Source organism: Glycine soja, chromosome 5 (genome assembly GCF_004193775.1).
Source record: "Glycine soja cultivar W05 chromosome 5, ASM419377v2, whole genome shotgun sequence".
Taxonomy (NCBI): Eukaryota; Viridiplantae; Streptophyta; class Magnoliopsida; order Fabales; family Fabaceae; genus Glycine; species Glycine soja.
Genome location: NC_041006.1, coordinates 378,458 through 394,633, shown reverse-complemented (window position 1 = coordinate 394,633; position 16,176 = coordinate 378,458). Strand labels below are relative to the sequence as shown.

Below are 16,176 nucleotides of genomic sequence, written 5' to 3'. Positions count from 1 at the left end.
CAATAACTATTTGTTGGGCCAATCTGTTTTGGCAGTTTTTTTTTTTTGTCGATTGGGTTGAGGTCTTCAACTCACTCTATTTTGCCTACCAAAAAATGGATTGAGAAAAAAAAAATGAGGCCAGCCAACTTGCTAACTTGTTTTGTATTTTAAAAAATTAATATTTATTTTGATATTTTATATAAATTATTATTTTTAATTAGTTTATTTTTTGTATAAATAAATTGCTATTCAAAATTTCAGGTAATGCATTTAATTTTATAAGTATTTATTATTTAATATTTATACAAGATAAAATTAATTAAAATCAATTAAAAAATATATCTTATTTATTTATTTTTAATATTTTAGTTTTGACGAGTCAATCAGTCAACACGATCAAAAATAGGTAGGCTATCACTTTCAACTCATATACGAAATGTGGGACAGGACGAATTGACCCATTTTTTAAGTGTTGGTGGCGGGGCAGGACCGGCTAACGTTTTGTCACCCCTAGCTACAGTAAGAAATTACTAATCAGGAATGTAAATTTTTATTTGAAAGACTAATCCAGAAATGTAATTTTTTAGATTAGGTGCAGGAAATAATTATGGGAGTGCAGGAAGCAACTGCCACAACTTCTTAGCTTGTAAGTAAAACGGCAGAAGAGTCCAGCAACTAACACCTGAAGCCTTAACCCACAAAATCCAAGTCCACTTTACTTAAACGTTGGTACGAATAGCAAATTGAGTGGAGTTTACATTATGTAGGACATTAGTTTAAGTTTTTCTTTTTTCATGCTAATTAAGCTCTCTTCGTTTTAAAATAAAGTAAATTTGTTTTTTTTTTCAATTTTCTTCTGCATAATTTTTTTTACTCAAAATCTTTACAATTTAAATCAATTAAATTATCTTCTATTAAAAACTCAGTAACCAAAACATCAAATTTAACTCAATTATAAAAAAAAATCTCAAGACTTCCTCTCTTCAAACCTCAACTTGACATCTTATCAAACCCTCAAATATTTGGAAAGTCATAATGTAAGTTTTAAATAGAAGAAAATCAATAAAGAACTAAAATTACTTAATTTTAAAAATAGACTCAATTATTTTTAAAACGAACTGGAGACACAAAACATGTACACAGTTCAATTAAGAACTTATATAATTAAGCTTATAATTTATTTTATATCTGCAAGAAATACGTGTCCCCTGGAGAAAAAGCTAAAACGAGAAAGCCATATTATATATTACAAGTTACAACCAACTCCTATGTTTATCTTGGATACATAAAGAAAGGCGTCCAACTCACCAGGGAAACAAAAAAAGCTACTCTATACTTAACTGTTTTACATTTCTATTACCTATTTTATTATTAAAATTAGGTGCTTGACTTTTGATCGTTCTAATTTTTAATGGAGGTATTTTAATTACTGATTATATAAATATTATCTTATTTTATTTTATTTTCTATTTTAAGGACTTACAATTTTAATTTAGCAAACAATCTTATTTTAACTCCTTTGTTTTATAAATATCAGAAAAAATAATTTTATTTCCTATTTTAAATATTAGAATATAAGATAATTTTTTATTTCTATTCTCCGTACATATCGTTAAAAATAGAAAATAAATAAAAACAACATAACATTACTGTAATTTCCATTTAACAGAAAAAAAAATTGTTTTCCTGCTTAAAAATAATAATTATTTGTATCATTTCATTCAACACTGGAAACTTGAAAAATCCATCCATTGTTCTATGCAAAGAACCTTAAATCAAGGGCCATATTCTTTAAATGACATTTGTCAGACTTGGCCATCACATTCCCAAGCTTGAAAGGAATTAAACATACCGCAAGTAATAGTAACTGAATATAAATAACCGAAAACAAAATTGGATTTTCAAGAACAGAGAAAAAAAAAATGCTCTGGGGCATATGTAAATTACAATATATGTCCTTCCATGGAACGATGCTTCTAACCCGTGAAGGGAATGGTGGCTATTACCCTGTTAATATGTTACTATAATGGTTCTCTTGCCAACACATGAATAACTAGTTTGAAGTCAAAGTCAAAGTATTTGCTGACATGTAAGGTGAGATGCATCCCTGAACCTGAAAATAAGTCATTATTTTAATATGAGAAAAAACATGATTAATTAATCATGACAATGGGAAACAGATATAATAATCAGAAAATATCACTGTTAGATGTGTTGCGATATCTCAATTTACTACTCATATATACTAATTGGTCAGGTATCACATCAGCATTCAGGAATAAAGAATAGATCTACTAATACAAATAAACAGATCAAGAAAGATGTTCTAAGATAATCTAATTATATCTTAAATATTTTCTAATACTCCACCTCCTTCTTAGAAGTAAGAAACCCCACAAACATAAGACAAAGAACACTAGTCTAACTTGCAAATGAACACAGGCGACTAGCACTCCCCACAAATCACAAAACCTTTGATCAATATTCAGAACCAAACAAACAACCTTCTTCATCCGTACTTTTTAAGACATCCAAACAGGCAGATAAAAGAGAAGCTGTAATCCAAGAAGAGAAGAGAAAAACAGCACCATAGAAAATCCTAAACAACCAAAACACAGCATGGACAAGAAAAGAAAAGCAATGTTGCACCGGCCAAAAGAGAAGCCCGCAAGATCCCCCCAACCCCTTTTTGGCTGGCCAAGACCACAAAATACCTGGGACAACTCTTGCAAAACCTATTCACATCTAATTGGCTAAAACTAAAACACTAATCTAAGGTGGCTAATGGCTACACCTTGTTGCTTTCATCCTAGGATAGGCCAACTCCCTAGAGGCAGCTCCATCTAATGGGCGAAAACTTATGTCTCAAGGGACGGCTTCATCATGTTGGTAGTCTTTGTTTGCCTCTCACAGGCGGCACTTTGCTCCTAGATAGGAATATTTAACACGACACATTCTAACAAGTAAGAAGGCTGTCAGACAACAAAAGAAAGCAGTCTGGATAAACATTAAACATATTATCTTCCATTTCTACAAGATTACGTTACGAAAGCAATAACTTGCCTGCAATAAACAAGATGGAATTTGGATATAACCCTGTAGCAAGACGTTGACTTTTTCGAGAGAATTATGTGGTACAGGAGTAATGACATAAAGCACACCTTTGACTGTGTCAATTCCCCTCACAATCCCTGAAACATAAGAAATCAAGATGTGTTTAACAATTCATATGCTTAGAATTATTGAAATGCATAACTACTCAACTAGAACAGTATCTGTATGATTTGTTTCCATCATGGATACACTTTTCTTTTTTTATCTTTTACATTTATGGAAGTATGATATTACAAAGCTAAGAGACACTGGTAAACTTGTTACAACCAATATAGACAGACATACAAGATCTAATGAAGCTGTGAAATTTAAGGACTACATTGTTGAAGATTCTGAATTAAATTACATTACTGAAGTGCTGAGTTAAGTTCTCAGCATATCTCAATATACATATATAATGAAGCTGATTTACAAAGGTAAGAAGGAAGGCTACAGTCTAGGGACCTACAGCCTACTTAAAGTAGGAAAATACAACCAGAAAACAACTTTATAAAAGCTTTACAACATATATAAAATAGAATTTTCCACAAGACTACTCTGACAATAATAAAACTAGCTTATATTCTAACAGAAGCTAATTCACAAATGCACATGAGTTCACATTATCTTTGTGCACCAATGTTTAAAACTGATTACCAAGTTCAATAATTTAATTTTTCTTTTAAAAAGAATTATAATTCCCATTTTTTTACGAGGCATTTGAAGTTTTCAAGACTTGGAAAACACAGAATGGGACATTTTCAGCTAGTTTGTGATACTACTGCCACCTAATAGCTTTTTAGATCTGAAATTTCATTTTTGCAGAAGTATTTCAGTAAAATGACCCTCTGTTTCAGAGCAAGACATAATGAAACTGAAACATTTCAGAATTCAGTAATCAAATAACCTACCAAGACCAAGACACCAAGGTAAATTTTCAGGTCCTTCAGAATCAACAGCTAAGCCAACAATGGTAGCATTCAAACTGAAGAATATTTCGGAGCTTGGGACCTACAAAGATATGGGTAGACCATAAAAAATGTTCTGCTTACCATTATATAAATAAAATAGATATATGAAATATTGTTGAAATTCCTAACAAGAAAGCATATTTAATATTCATATTTATATAAAAAAGATTTGAAAATCAAGTGGGATTAGAATAAAAAATGGACCAAATGCATCAAAAGTTCAAAATCAAACTTATAAAGGGCAACTCAGTCACAAGACTCCACTATTGTGGTGCTTGTTAAGGGTTAGATGTATGCAACTTTAACTTCTAAAGCATCAAGTCACAAGGTAGCAACCAGACTATTGCACTGAGGTGTAGTGTGACTCATAATCAGAAAGGTAAAAAAGTAAAATTTAAGCCAACCTCACAATGAAGATGTCGAATCTTTATGCTTGCAATGGGAACTTCATAAGGACAGTGAGAGGCCAAGGCATGTGCAAGTTCCTTGATTGTAGAAATATTTGAATCACTAGAAAAGCACTGTTTGAAATAAGCCATTATTCGTAGATCACGTAGGAGACGTGCATCCTTCTGAACAAGCAACCTGGGAAACAAATAGCAATATTCTACGTTAATAGAAAGAAAAGGACCAAATTAGCAGCTGCAATTGATAACTTTCTGATCAGACTCGAACTTACGATCTATTTAATGAGTCCTGATGAGCAGAATTTATCTCAATTAGGTTAATTGTTTCATCGTGTTCTCCATCTAACCAGAATTCTCCAGCAGGTAGATTCTTCTTTTCACTGGCTATGCTTATCTTAACTACATGTGTTGGAGAAATATATTTCAACATGTCCACTAATACATCGTAACCAACACCTGAAATGAAAGAGAAAAGAAAGCATTGAATAACTACCACAAAAGATGATATATTTCTACAATTCTAGAAATGAAATAGTTTATGTGAAGTAATAAAAGTACAAATGCAGGATTAAAAAGAATCAGACTAGCAACTGAAGAGGTGAGCATACCTTTCACCCAGCCAGGAGTATTCACAATAAGAGGCAACTTAACCTTACAAGGATTTTCTCCCTTTTCATAGATGCAATACTTCTTTTGGTAATAATCATATATGGCAAATACATAACTTAAGTATGTTGATGGATCTCTCTTAGAAGAAACATCACCAAAGAAAAGGCACCTATTACAGAACAAATGACAGATAACCAAGCAAGTCAATCACATGTTCAATCAAATAATACCTGACTTAGAATTGGTCAATACTTACATGATTGAACACAAAGATCAAACACTCACAATAAATATCATCCAACTCAGTGCCTATAAAAAAACTTTACAACAATGAGAAAAGGCCCCAATCCCAACCACTCCATTCCCCTCTCTCCCCCCCCCCCCCCCCCCCCCTTCAAAAAAAAAAAAAAGCAGCAAGAGAGAGACAGAAAAGAAAGCCTAGGACCCTAGACTCTTACAAGCATCTTCAGAAAGAAGGAACAACCATGTACAGAACAAAATCATATGTAAAATGTGATAATATATAATATTTGTTATATTTTAATACAATCAGTGATCTGATGTCAAAACAGTTCTACTTAAACCAGAAAACAAGCATTACACCTCAGTATAATCATCTTAACCTAACTAACAAATGAAGTATACAACATGCCAAAACTTTACATAGTCCAAATTGTCCAATAATATGTGACTACTGAATAGATGTTAAATGCCATCACAAGTCAGCAGCCTTGTCAAATATTTCAAATTCAAACCAGCATTAAAAAAAAAAAAGATTCAGCCCCCAAATTATTGAGACAGGATAGCACTTCATACCTCTCTGGTGTTTTCAGGCATGGAACTGTCAAATCTAAAAGAATGTAAAAAAAAATGAATAATTTTGAAATAAATTATAAGCTACTCTTTAGGCAAAAAATAAGATAGGGATTCACTATCATACCTGGAGTTACTTTATGAACAATGGTTAGTGAAAGAAAAGCTGGAGGAGTAAATTCAGGTTGGCCAACATCAGTATCCAGATAAGCTACTTTGGTGTATTTGTGCAAGAGGACATTTAGGAGATAGCGGGAGAAGGTTGTCTTCCCACAATTCTTGGCACCACATATAAGAGCAATAGGAGGCATTGAACTGTGTGCAATGGACTCTGCAGCCTCTGACCATTGCTCTGGGATGTATATGTCTGGTGAAGGAGAAGAATCCATCTCTTTCTCTCTGTAAAATTACAAGACAGCTTTTATTGATTAAACAGCTTTTTTGTTAGCAAGTCGTGCAAATTTATATCTCAAACTACCTGATCTCAAGACAGATGCTCAATATGAGACAAAGGCAACATATCAGATTAGTTAGAAAAATTAACAACTGTCCAAGTTAACTACATAGATCTAAAAGTAAATTAAAAATGTGATGAGTAAATTGAGAAGAATAAAAATTTGCCCTTTACAACCAATCAACAACATGAGTAGAATAAAAAGCCAAAATCAACATTATTAATTACATTACATATTTGTGGCTGCAAGTAAAATATATCAAACTATATGCATGTACACACATACATAAAGTTAATCTTGTTCTTGGTCCTACAACCATACATGGATGGTCAAGAAAAGATTGTAGGGAAAGAGAGAGTATGCAGGACATGTTCTCCTTAAGAATAATAGACTGATAGTTAGTTAGTATTCATGCTTTTGTTTTGTCTACTCTAATAATCCTTTTTTTTTTTTATTAATTCTGTTAGTAGGAGGGATTGAAACCAACCTTATGACTTCAATTTAGTAATCTGTTATTTGGCAGCAGGGTTAATTAACAACGGGCACTACTCAATGTATCATTACCTTACCCATAAAATTCAGAAGAAAATAAAAAGGCAATCAATCACAATCACAATCACAATCACATACACATTCTCCTAAAAATTGTTTGGAACATGCGGCGAAACCACGAATGCCCAGAAAATGCGAAAGAGAGAACCTGTGCCGTGCGAGAACTTAATGACAGCTGAAGGCACTGTCGTCGGAGAATGGCACTGTCAACGTTCTATTATGAATAGGACAAGTATCAGAGGGAGGGGTTTTTAGGGCTTTTGATTCCAGATCACACGTGTTACAAGTCGTCTTCATTCCAAAAAAATAAGAGTAGAAAACATTTAAAGAAAACAAATATATATATATATATATATATATATATATATATATATATATATATATATATATATATATATGTTTTTAATTTTCGTTTTTCTTTATTTTTTTTAATAAAATTTATTTTCATCTTTTATATTATAAAATTTTTATATTAAGGAATCTAGTTCATTTTAAGAAAAATTTACCTCAATTGATTCACTAATATGTTTTTAGTAGTTACAAATTCTTTAATTTTTTATTCCTACGATTTTAATAAATAAAATCTAAGAGAAATTTTATTTTGCTCTTTAATGAAATTGAGTTGATGTTATTCTTTCAAATTTGTGATTGTTTTTCATTCTGTGACACGATTTTTTTAAATCCTTCATTTACTTTTTGAGATGTCAAATATGTTACATTATATTCATTTAAATTATAATTATCATGCTCAAACCAATAATGGGTCATATATAAAGGGAAAATCACATAAAATAGAGTCCCACAAACAATAAGAAAACTAAAAGATTTAGCATAAAATTATTTCATATTTGTTCAACTCACTTGTCACATTATTTTTACTGTGTGATAAGACCTTTTTTAGTTTAAACATTAATTGATTAATTGAGTTTGATAATTTTCATGTAAGTAGATTTAATAAAATAAATTTTGCTTTTTTAAATCAATTAAAATAAGACTTAAAATCACATAATATTAACTCAAATTTAAGAGTTAAGGTCTAAAAAAAATTTTTTAAATAGATACAAGAGGACAATAAAATTTACAAAAAAAAGTAAAGGACCATTTTTGCCAAAATCAATTTGTCATATTATCTTTTAGCATAATAAAAGTGATTAATTTAAGAGTAAATGATCACTTTACTCCTTAGATTTATAGGCGTTGTCATGTTAGTTTCTGAATTGAAATATTTTTTAAAAAAAAAAAGTCTTTCAAGATGTAAATTGACATTTATATTTGTCCAATTTTTTTTTTTAAAAAGTGTAATAAAGTATAATATTAACATATATTTAGGGACTGAAATAATAACACCTACCATTTTTAAGGATTTATTTGACATTTTCATTAATTAACATTATTTTTTTTAACAATTATAATTAAGATTTTTTACTTTCTAATGAAATCACCATGACATATTTACACAAATTTCAGTCCTTTAAATAAAACAAGTTATTGGTGTGTGATTTAGTCTAATTTAACATTAATTTCATAGTGTTTATCACTTTTAGAGTTTAAAATAATTGTTTATTTTTAATTTAGGGTTTAATTAGTATTTTAATAGGGGCATTACACGATATAAATGTTTAATTTTGTATAAAAAAAATTCATAATAAATGAATATTGGGTATGAATTGAATTGAAGTTCCCTCCCTCCCGCGTATTCATGGCGCCTATTTCCCTCTTTCAAACACAAATCAAATTCCTAACCTAACCCTCCTTTCATTGTCTTCGTCCTCTCAATGCCAATGGAAACTCCAAGCTCCCACTCTCTCTTCGCCCACATCGCCTCCCGAGAACTCTTCCGAGGTATATTGCACTTCTCTCTCTCTCTCTCTCTCTCTCAAACTGCACAACATTTTCTCATTTTCTTTCGCTGTTTCGCAGTTCCAAAACGACATCGTATGGACGGATTCGTCTCCGGCTTCAATGAAACTGGTCTCCTCGCCGTACAGCACAACGCCGAGGACACCATTCCCCTCTCTCTCTCCTTCTGCAAGGTACCTAACCCTTTCACTGTAATGGTTGCTGCATTTGTCCGCGATTTACTATGATTTTGAACGCACATCGAAATTCGCATTTCGTAATTAAAACCTTGGTTCCTTTCTTATTTATTTATTTTTCTCTCTCGCAGACTTCAAAATTTGGACACATTCTCGCGGTGTCCGACGAGGACGGTTACGTCACCTTGTTTGATACTCGCCGCAACTTCCCTGTTACTGCAAACTTTGAAGAAAACTCAGGTTTCTTTGCCTTTTTCTTTGTTTATCATTAAATAGACATAATGGAGATTAGCAGAGTTTTATGATCTCTTATGTGAAAATTTGCCCTCTTTTGCTCTCAGAGAAAGTGAAGATTTGCCATTGGGTTTCACATCAGAATGCTGTTTTTGATACCTGTTGGATTAAGGTATATATTTGGTGAATCGTTAGTTTGAGCGGTTTATTTTCTAGTGTGTTGTGTATGACATGAGATGGCTTGTACTTGTTCGCAGGAAGATACGCAGATTCTCACTGCTTCTGGTGATCAAACAGTAAGTTTGTGTTATTTATGCACATAACAGTGACTCATTATTAGCATAGGACTTTTTCACATAATTTTTTTTATGACGTTTAGTTCAATCAAGTCTATATAGATACTGATTCCATGTTACAGAGTTAGAATCTAATAGGCTTTTGTGTAACTGGATATAGTATTTAATAAGTAGTTTTTTTTTTCCAAGATGGTTTTGGCTTTGAATGTTCTTATGACATGTTTACAGATAAAATTATGGGATGTTCAAGAACAGAAGTGTCTTGGAGTGTTGACTGGGCACACAGGAAGTGTGAAATCTATGTGTTCTCATCCAACTAATTCTGGTGATGTTTCATTTTACCTGCATTTCTGCTTAAACTATGGAATTTTTCCCCTATAATTGTAGTGTGATGTATTAAGCTATTAATACTCATTTATCTCCAAATTTTCAGATATTATTGTCTCTGGTTCTAGAGATGGATCCTTTCGTATTTGGGACTTGAGATGCAAATCCACTGCTAAGAGTAGGCATGGAGAAGTTGGCATATGGTAAGTGACTGTTTTTTATTTGTAAAACTCCTGTAATGATTGTTTTCCTGATCTGTTAGTGATTAGTTTGTAAGTTTATTTTTTATTTACAATTTTTTTTTTATTTATCATTTGTTTACTTCACTAGTTCAATGGGTGGTGTCAAAGGAGCACATATTTCATCTCAAGCAAGACGAACTAGGAGAGGAAAGGTTAGTCTCTGCTGGATTAAGGTTCCTTCATATTTTGCAAAACCAAACTTTTTTTGACAATTTGTATTTGTCAGGCTGCTCCAATGAGCATTACATCTGTTCTTTGTCTCAAGGACCAGGTTTCTATAGCCACTGCTGGGGCGGTGGATAGGTTAGTTGGAAAAATTACCTATTGAAGTAAACATCTAATTTTCTGATATTTTTACTTGAATTAATTGATTTTACTAAGCAATTGGTTTATTTCAGTGTGTTGAAGTTCTGGGATACCAGAAATTTGAAAAGTACTGTCACTCAGACATCTCCTAGTCCTCAGTCAGCTGAAAAGGTTGGTTGAAACTGTGTTTTAAAGTGATAGTATATTTGTCTATACACTCAGGAAGTTACCAATTAATGGTGTTGGATAAATTGGATTACAATTCATAAGTTTAGTAAGAGGTTATATAATGGGCTTATGATCTCAACTCTCAGAATAATCACTATAGCATCCTTAAAGTTAAAATGGTTATGGTAGGAAATTTCAGCTGTATTACGCCTTTCATGTCATTAGGATTATTTATTTATTTATTTATATTGGAAAGCTTTGAAATGATATATTCTTGAGTCTCTTGACAGTATTCTTCATTATCATTTCAGCAAACATTACATGGAATATCAAGCTTGTCCCAAGATGAAAGTGGACTTTTTCTTTCAGCCTCTTGCATGGATAATCGGTATCATCCTTTGATAGTGTATATTTTTCATTCTTCTGAGTTAAGAATGTACAGCTAAACCTAAAATATACTGTTTCTTCCTCTTTGCAGAATTTATTTGTATAACACTCTTCAACTTGACAAAGGGCCCTTAAAATCTTTTTCTGGGTGCCGAATTGAATCATTTTTTGTAAAGGTGAGTATTGCACCTGCCACCTGTGTTCCAAAATATTCTGCATTCAGTTTCTGTCCTAATTCCTGACTTCTTTGTCTCGTGTGCAATTTCAGTCTGCAATTAGCCCTGATGCATCAAACATAGTCAGTGGTTCTAGTGATGGAAATGCCTATGTTTGGAAGGTTACATTTCTTACTTTTAATTAGATGTTGCAAGTTTGATACTTCAGTTGCAGTAGGGATATAATCTCACTAAATTTTCAAAATTCAGGTTGACAAACCTCTGGAAGATCCTACTATTTTGAAAAGCCATGATGATGGTGAAGTTACAGCAGTTGACTGGTAAATTGGAAACCTAGCGTGGTTCTAGTTCTCTTTAATATATTGGTTTGTAACATTATTTATTTGACAGGTGTAGCTCTGAAATTGGGAAATTAGCAACATGTTCTGATGATTTCACAGTAAGTGAAACTAACTTTTTTTATTCATTTGACTTGAAATTGTACCTGACTTTACAATAGATATTGTTGCATACTTGCATATTATTTGCAATAGCTTTCAGTTTAGTATTGTCTATTAACCCATTTTTTTTTTAAAAAGGCCTGAACTCGTTTCTTTCAGCGTTGTAACTCCTCCCTATTTGCTATTTTCAGGTTCGAACATGGAATAAAAACAGTTATGTCTCTAGTATACAATGTGCATCTGCCATCCGAAGAAGAGTAATGGCAATTCCTAGTATAGAGTGCAAAATGCTTTTAAATAATGGAAAAAGGTACTCTAAGACAAATGAAGATGCTTTTTTACCCGATGATGCTCTACACCCAATTACGTCACCCACTCCAATCACACCACCTAAAATGAACATATCTGAAGGCCATACGAACCAACTTTCCTCAAGATTAGATCTAAATGCATCCTCTGAAAAAACTCCAGAATCTGCTTTGAAGAGCCCCTCATCTGTATTGAATCCTCCATCATCCCTAAAAAGAACTATCCGAGACTACTTTCTAGCATCTTCAAGAACCTTGTAGGCTTATTAAACCAACGAAATTCTGTAGTTAAGTAAATTTTTTTGCACATAGTGCTTGCATGGGTGGGTTGGAACTTCTTCAGCCATGTTCTTGGGTAAGGTTCTTTTCCTGAGGTTTGAAACATTTCTTTATTTGTATTTGTAAACTTGTTTTAAGGCACTTGTTATGGTTTCTACAGGTTTGAAATGTAAAGCACATAAAAGGATTCGTTATAGCAGCAATATTCTTTTTTTATACCCGAATTCAGATCAAGCTGGGGTGGGCAAAAGGTCGAAAATATGAAAAAGCTGGACAGATGTTGCTTCTGCTGATTTCCTAGAGAAAAAAGGAGTATGCTAAAAATTTCTTAATGATGTGCATATGAATTCTGTCAGGTTTTGTGCAATACACCCTCTTTGACTGCTAAAAAAGTCTTGACTGAAACACCCTCTTTGATGTGAATTAGTGGAACTGTTTGAATGGAAGACATGGCTAGACATCAGGTGCTTAAATTGACCCCCAGCTAATGGCTATCTTTTAGCCAGAAGTTTTTATTCATGCTTTACAAGTGCAATGCACAGAGATGAAAGTGCTGTGATATTTTCACACAAAAAAAAGGCACTGATTTTTTTTTAAACTATACCAAATTAGAGAATATTACCTTGGCATTTTTCTCTTAAAAAATATGTGTTGGTTTCCAAATATATTAGAATTTAATGTTTTAATATTTCACAATTTAAGATTAAAAAAATTCTTATTTTTTCTGGAAGATTTTCTATTTTCAAACATTTTTATTGTGTGTTTGAGAGAGAGGAAAGAAATAATATTGAAGAAAAATTATACTTATTTTATGAGACCTATATCTTTTATATTTTATTTTAATTCAAAAACTTCTTTTATTTTCATATTTTCTAAATCAAATGTACGGTAAAAGAATTAAAGTTCTTTGGAGCTCGTTCGTGCGAAAATCCTGGAAATTTTGTCAAGTAAATCAATGACAAATGTTTTATGCATCGTACTTAATGCACGAGAAATATGAACGAGACTCGTCTGCAGTGGCTTTCTTCTACGGATCAAAATGCGCTTTGCCAATAAATGAAAAACGTAGCCGAATCTCTCCACATCACAAGGACTTCAACCATGGGAATTTAATGGTTCAGTTTGAGCCACACAGAAAATGACCATGTTCTGTACACCTACCACAACACAAGGACCTCAACCATGTCTTGTCTCTGAGTTTGAGAATGACATCTCTCCACATCAATATCTCCTTGAAAAAGGAAAAGTGGCTTCATTAATCGCTCTCATCCTTAGTGCTCAACACATTTCTTCATACCATTATTGGTATACACTACACTGAATTCTCAAAGTCATTTTTAAAAAATAAAATAAAATTGTAACTGTTTATGATAGGTAGGGAGGCACCGAAAAAGAACTTTGCTTTTTGCGAAATGAGATGAGAGCAGTAGCTAAATATGATCGTGACTATTAATTAAGTCCATTTACCAATTTTGCACCCTGCTTGGTTTTGTGACAAATCTCTATACATATATATTTTGAGAAGGACAATATAGATAGTAACTTTCTTGACAACGATATGGTTTGAAGGATATGCACATGGCCTTGCGTTGACCGTGTTGTTAGGTTTTCTAACACCACGAGTAGGTTCAAATGGAACGGACAATTAGAGTGTATATGTAATGTTTCGGATAGTGGTTATGTTTTTTCTAGATTGGACCCGTCATCGTTCAATGCAAAAAAGGTCATAATTTTCAATTAACCAAACAATATCCAGTAGTAGTACTGTGATTTTAATTAATTACTCACCCAACACCGTGATGATTGAAGAAATTGTTACCGAAAGTGGGGTTTAATCAAATACCATGTAAATTCCATTAGCCGATCTGTCTCAAACTTTTGAAGACTGTGTGGAAAGTTTAGTGGGGCCATTTTGGTTACGTCATGTAATTGGAATTATTGCTTCAAATGGGAATATAAAAAGGACATTGTCTGCTTAATGGTCATAGAGGTTGAGAGACATGTTTTAAAAGGAGGACTTCTTCTACCGTGAATTGGAAGTCTGATCGAATCCATTTGATCATCGGATATCAACTTGATATGATTGGACTCATTTATTGGTCAAACCAGTAAACCAATTTGGTTAAATCCATTGGATCAAGATTATTTTGTAAAATTTAATAAGATACTCAAAAGTTAAACTAAATATCTAAAATTTATTTAATGGATCAACTTATAATCAAAATTCCATGAATATTTAATCGATTTGTGCAGTTCAACACTGAATTACTGATTCAAAAAGTAATCCATTAACTCATTGTGTCCATTAAGTTAAAAACCGGTCCAATTTTTAAACCGATCGTTAAAAAAATTATGTGCATGTTTAATTTCCAGTTCTTTTGGTTAAAAGTAATTTTGTTTATAGTTCGGTTCAGGACTTGTGTTTTTACGTTTATTTTGCTTTCATTTGTTGAATATGCAAACCAAAAGTATAGTCCTAAGTAGCTAAAGCCTAAAAGAGCTCCAACATGTGTACAGCTGGAAAGGTGTTTGGTGTCAATGGGGAATGAAATCCCAGTGATAAAGTATGGCTCATGTATCTTTGCAAATAAGATACTACTGTACTGCATCATGCCATATATATAGTTGGAGTAGTATCAGATTTTTGGAGCACGTTGGGAAAATACTTCAACTTTGAAGGAATTATTTTTTAAGTACACCTTTTTCTTCTCATGAGAGAGTTATTAGGTATATAATCAAGATTCAGCACGTAACTTCATCTACAATGGCATTATTTATAGCGGTAGGACCTCTACTAAATTTGTCATGAGAGTGAAAACAACGTGCTTGATCACAAACCAAGCTCATTAACATAAAAATATGAATGATTAAATTCTATTCGTAAGCATATCTTAAAAATTTCATTATTTTTATTATAAAATCTGATTCATGATTAAAAGATATAATAACATAGTGATTCAACACTCTACTCAAAATAACCAGATAAATTAATAATCAATAAAGCCGATGATATTTTACATCAATAAAATAGTGATTCATGCATATTTATTAGACTAGATTTTTCATCCTTTAAATTTACGTATCTTATTTATCCTTCAAAAAATATATTACTTATTTTATTTTTAGTTAATGGGCCTAGCATTCATATAAACTTGTTACCGACCTAGTAATCTTCTATACATACATTGATGTGACATTTCATTTATTTAATTGGTAGAATAGGATTATATCTTGCTTTCTTTACATTGTAATTAATTTTTTTTATCATTCTGAAATAATTTAATTAACTTATTTAGTAATTGATGTTATAATACACCAATGTAGTATAATTCAATTTCAATGACAATAAGCTTTTGTAAAAAAAAAAATGACAATATCACAATAAGCTTTACATCATGTATAGATAGATACATTAAACACATATATTATTGCTTCCGAAACTAAAATGCACAGTTAAATGAGTGAAGTGCAATTGAACTAATTATACACCTAGAAAAAGGAAATCAAACGGCAAAAAGCGTGTGTAAGACTGACTGTAAGTAGGCTGGTTATGATAATCCAATCAGAATCAGAGTAATTTTGAATACATGAAGCAGGAAAAAGGAGGAACACGAGTAAATAATAATGTTTTGATACAAATTTATCAAATAAAATTAATTCGTTAGTAAAATTAATTTTATTTCAAATGTAATTTTAGAACAAATTTCTAAATATGCTCTATCTAAGTTAATAACTCCTCTAGCATGGCCCATTTCTAATCATATGCAAAGGATGATAGGACACCCACCACTACCAAATTACCCTTTGGTGGAGTGGGAATAGTTAGCATGATGTGTGTGGGTGATGATGATGATGTAGAAGCAGATGCAGTGCAGTGGGTCAAACAATAAAAACAATGAAACATACACCCTGCAACATATCTTACATTACATTATTAAATATATAGTTGGTGGAGTGTTTTTCTTTTTCTGCAGAGGTGGGTCCATGTTATTTTGTTGTGAATCTTTGTCTGTCACTTTTAATCTCACCCTTTGTTTGTTGTGTTTGCATTTTGCAAATCTTCAACTCAACTCCGTCAGCCAATAATAACCGTTT

The 16,176-nt window shown here is 32.0% G+C and overlaps 2 protein-coding genes across 3 annotated transcripts; one reads left to right on the top strand and one right to left on the bottom strand.

The window, feature by feature from the left end:
* Positions 1 to 1,663: 1,663 nt before the first annotated feature.
* LOC114411658 (polynucleotide 5'-hydroxyl-kinase NOL9-like) lies at positions 1,664 to 7,166 on the bottom strand. 2 transcript variants are annotated; one of them, XM_028375299.1, is made up of 9 exons: positions 7,031 to 7,166; positions 6,003 to 6,274; positions 5,879 to 5,912; positions 5,062 to 5,231; positions 4,726 to 4,909; positions 4,451 to 4,631; positions 3,987 to 4,086; positions 3,046 to 3,173; positions 1,664 to 2,095 (listed from the first exon to the last, which is right to left on the bottom strand). In XM_028375299.1, the coding sequence occupies exons 2-9, from the start codon at positions 6,262 to 6,264 to the stop codon at positions 2,036 to 2,038; spliced, it is 1,119 nt and encodes a 372-aa protein (XP_028231100.1). In that variant the 5' UTR covers positions 6,265 to 6,274; positions 7,031 to 7,166; the 3' UTR covers positions 1,664 to 2,035. The 2 variants fall into 2 exon arrangements, with proteins under 2 accessions (XP_028231100.1, XP_028231101.1); XM_028375300.1 differs by having other exon boundaries at positions 6,961 to 7,143.
* Positions 7,167 to 8,591: 1,425 nt separating this feature from the next.
* LOC114411657 (denticleless protein homolog) lies at positions 8,592 to 12,710 on the top strand. Its single transcript, XM_028375298.1, has 17 exons — positions 8,592 to 8,724; positions 8,803 to 8,915; positions 9,050 to 9,158; positions 9,260 to 9,324; positions 9,410 to 9,448; positions 9,677 to 9,773; positions 9,882 to 9,978; positions 10,106 to 10,169; positions 10,244 to 10,320; positions 10,416 to 10,494; positions 10,803 to 10,879; positions 10,970 to 11,054; positions 11,147 to 11,215; positions 11,304 to 11,374; positions 11,445 to 11,493; positions 11,686 to 12,157; positions 12,242 to 12,710. The coding sequence occupies exons 1-16, from the start codon at positions 8,658 to 8,660 to the stop codon at positions 12,061 to 12,063; spliced, it is 1,536 nt and encodes a 511-aa protein (XP_028231099.1). The 5' UTR covers positions 8,592 to 8,657; the 3' UTR covers positions 12,064 to 12,157; positions 12,242 to 12,710.
* Positions 12,711 to 16,176: the final 3,466 nt, after the last annotated feature.

Excerpts from the sequence above, each read along its gene's own strand:
- LOC114411657 (XM_028375298.1), top strand. The coding sequence starts at position 8,658 with ATGCCAATGGAAACTCCAAGCTCCCACTCTCTCTTCGCCCACATCGCC. Across the intron at positions 9,774-9,881 it reads TTCTCATCCAACTAATTCTG|ATATTATTGTCTCTGGTTCT; the intron begins GTGATGTTTCAT and ends CCAAATTTTCAG. Across the intron at positions 10,170-10,243 it reads GACGAACTAGGAGAGGAAAG|GCTGCTCCAATGAGCATTAC; the intron begins GTTAGTCTCTGC and ends TGTATTTGTCAG.
- LOC114411658 (XM_028375299.1), bottom strand. The coding sequence starts at position 6,264 with ATGGATTCTTCTCCTTCACCAGACATATACATCCCAGAGCAATGGTCA. Across the intron at positions 4,910-5,061 it reads TACTCCTGGCTGGGTGAAAG|GTGTTGGTTACGATGTATTA; the intron begins GTATGCTCACCT and ends CTTTCATTTCAG. Across the intron at positions 4,632-4,725 it reads CAGGACTCATTAAATAGATC|GTTGCTTGTTCAGAAGGATG; the intron begins GTAAGTTCGAGT and ends TTTGTTTCCCAG.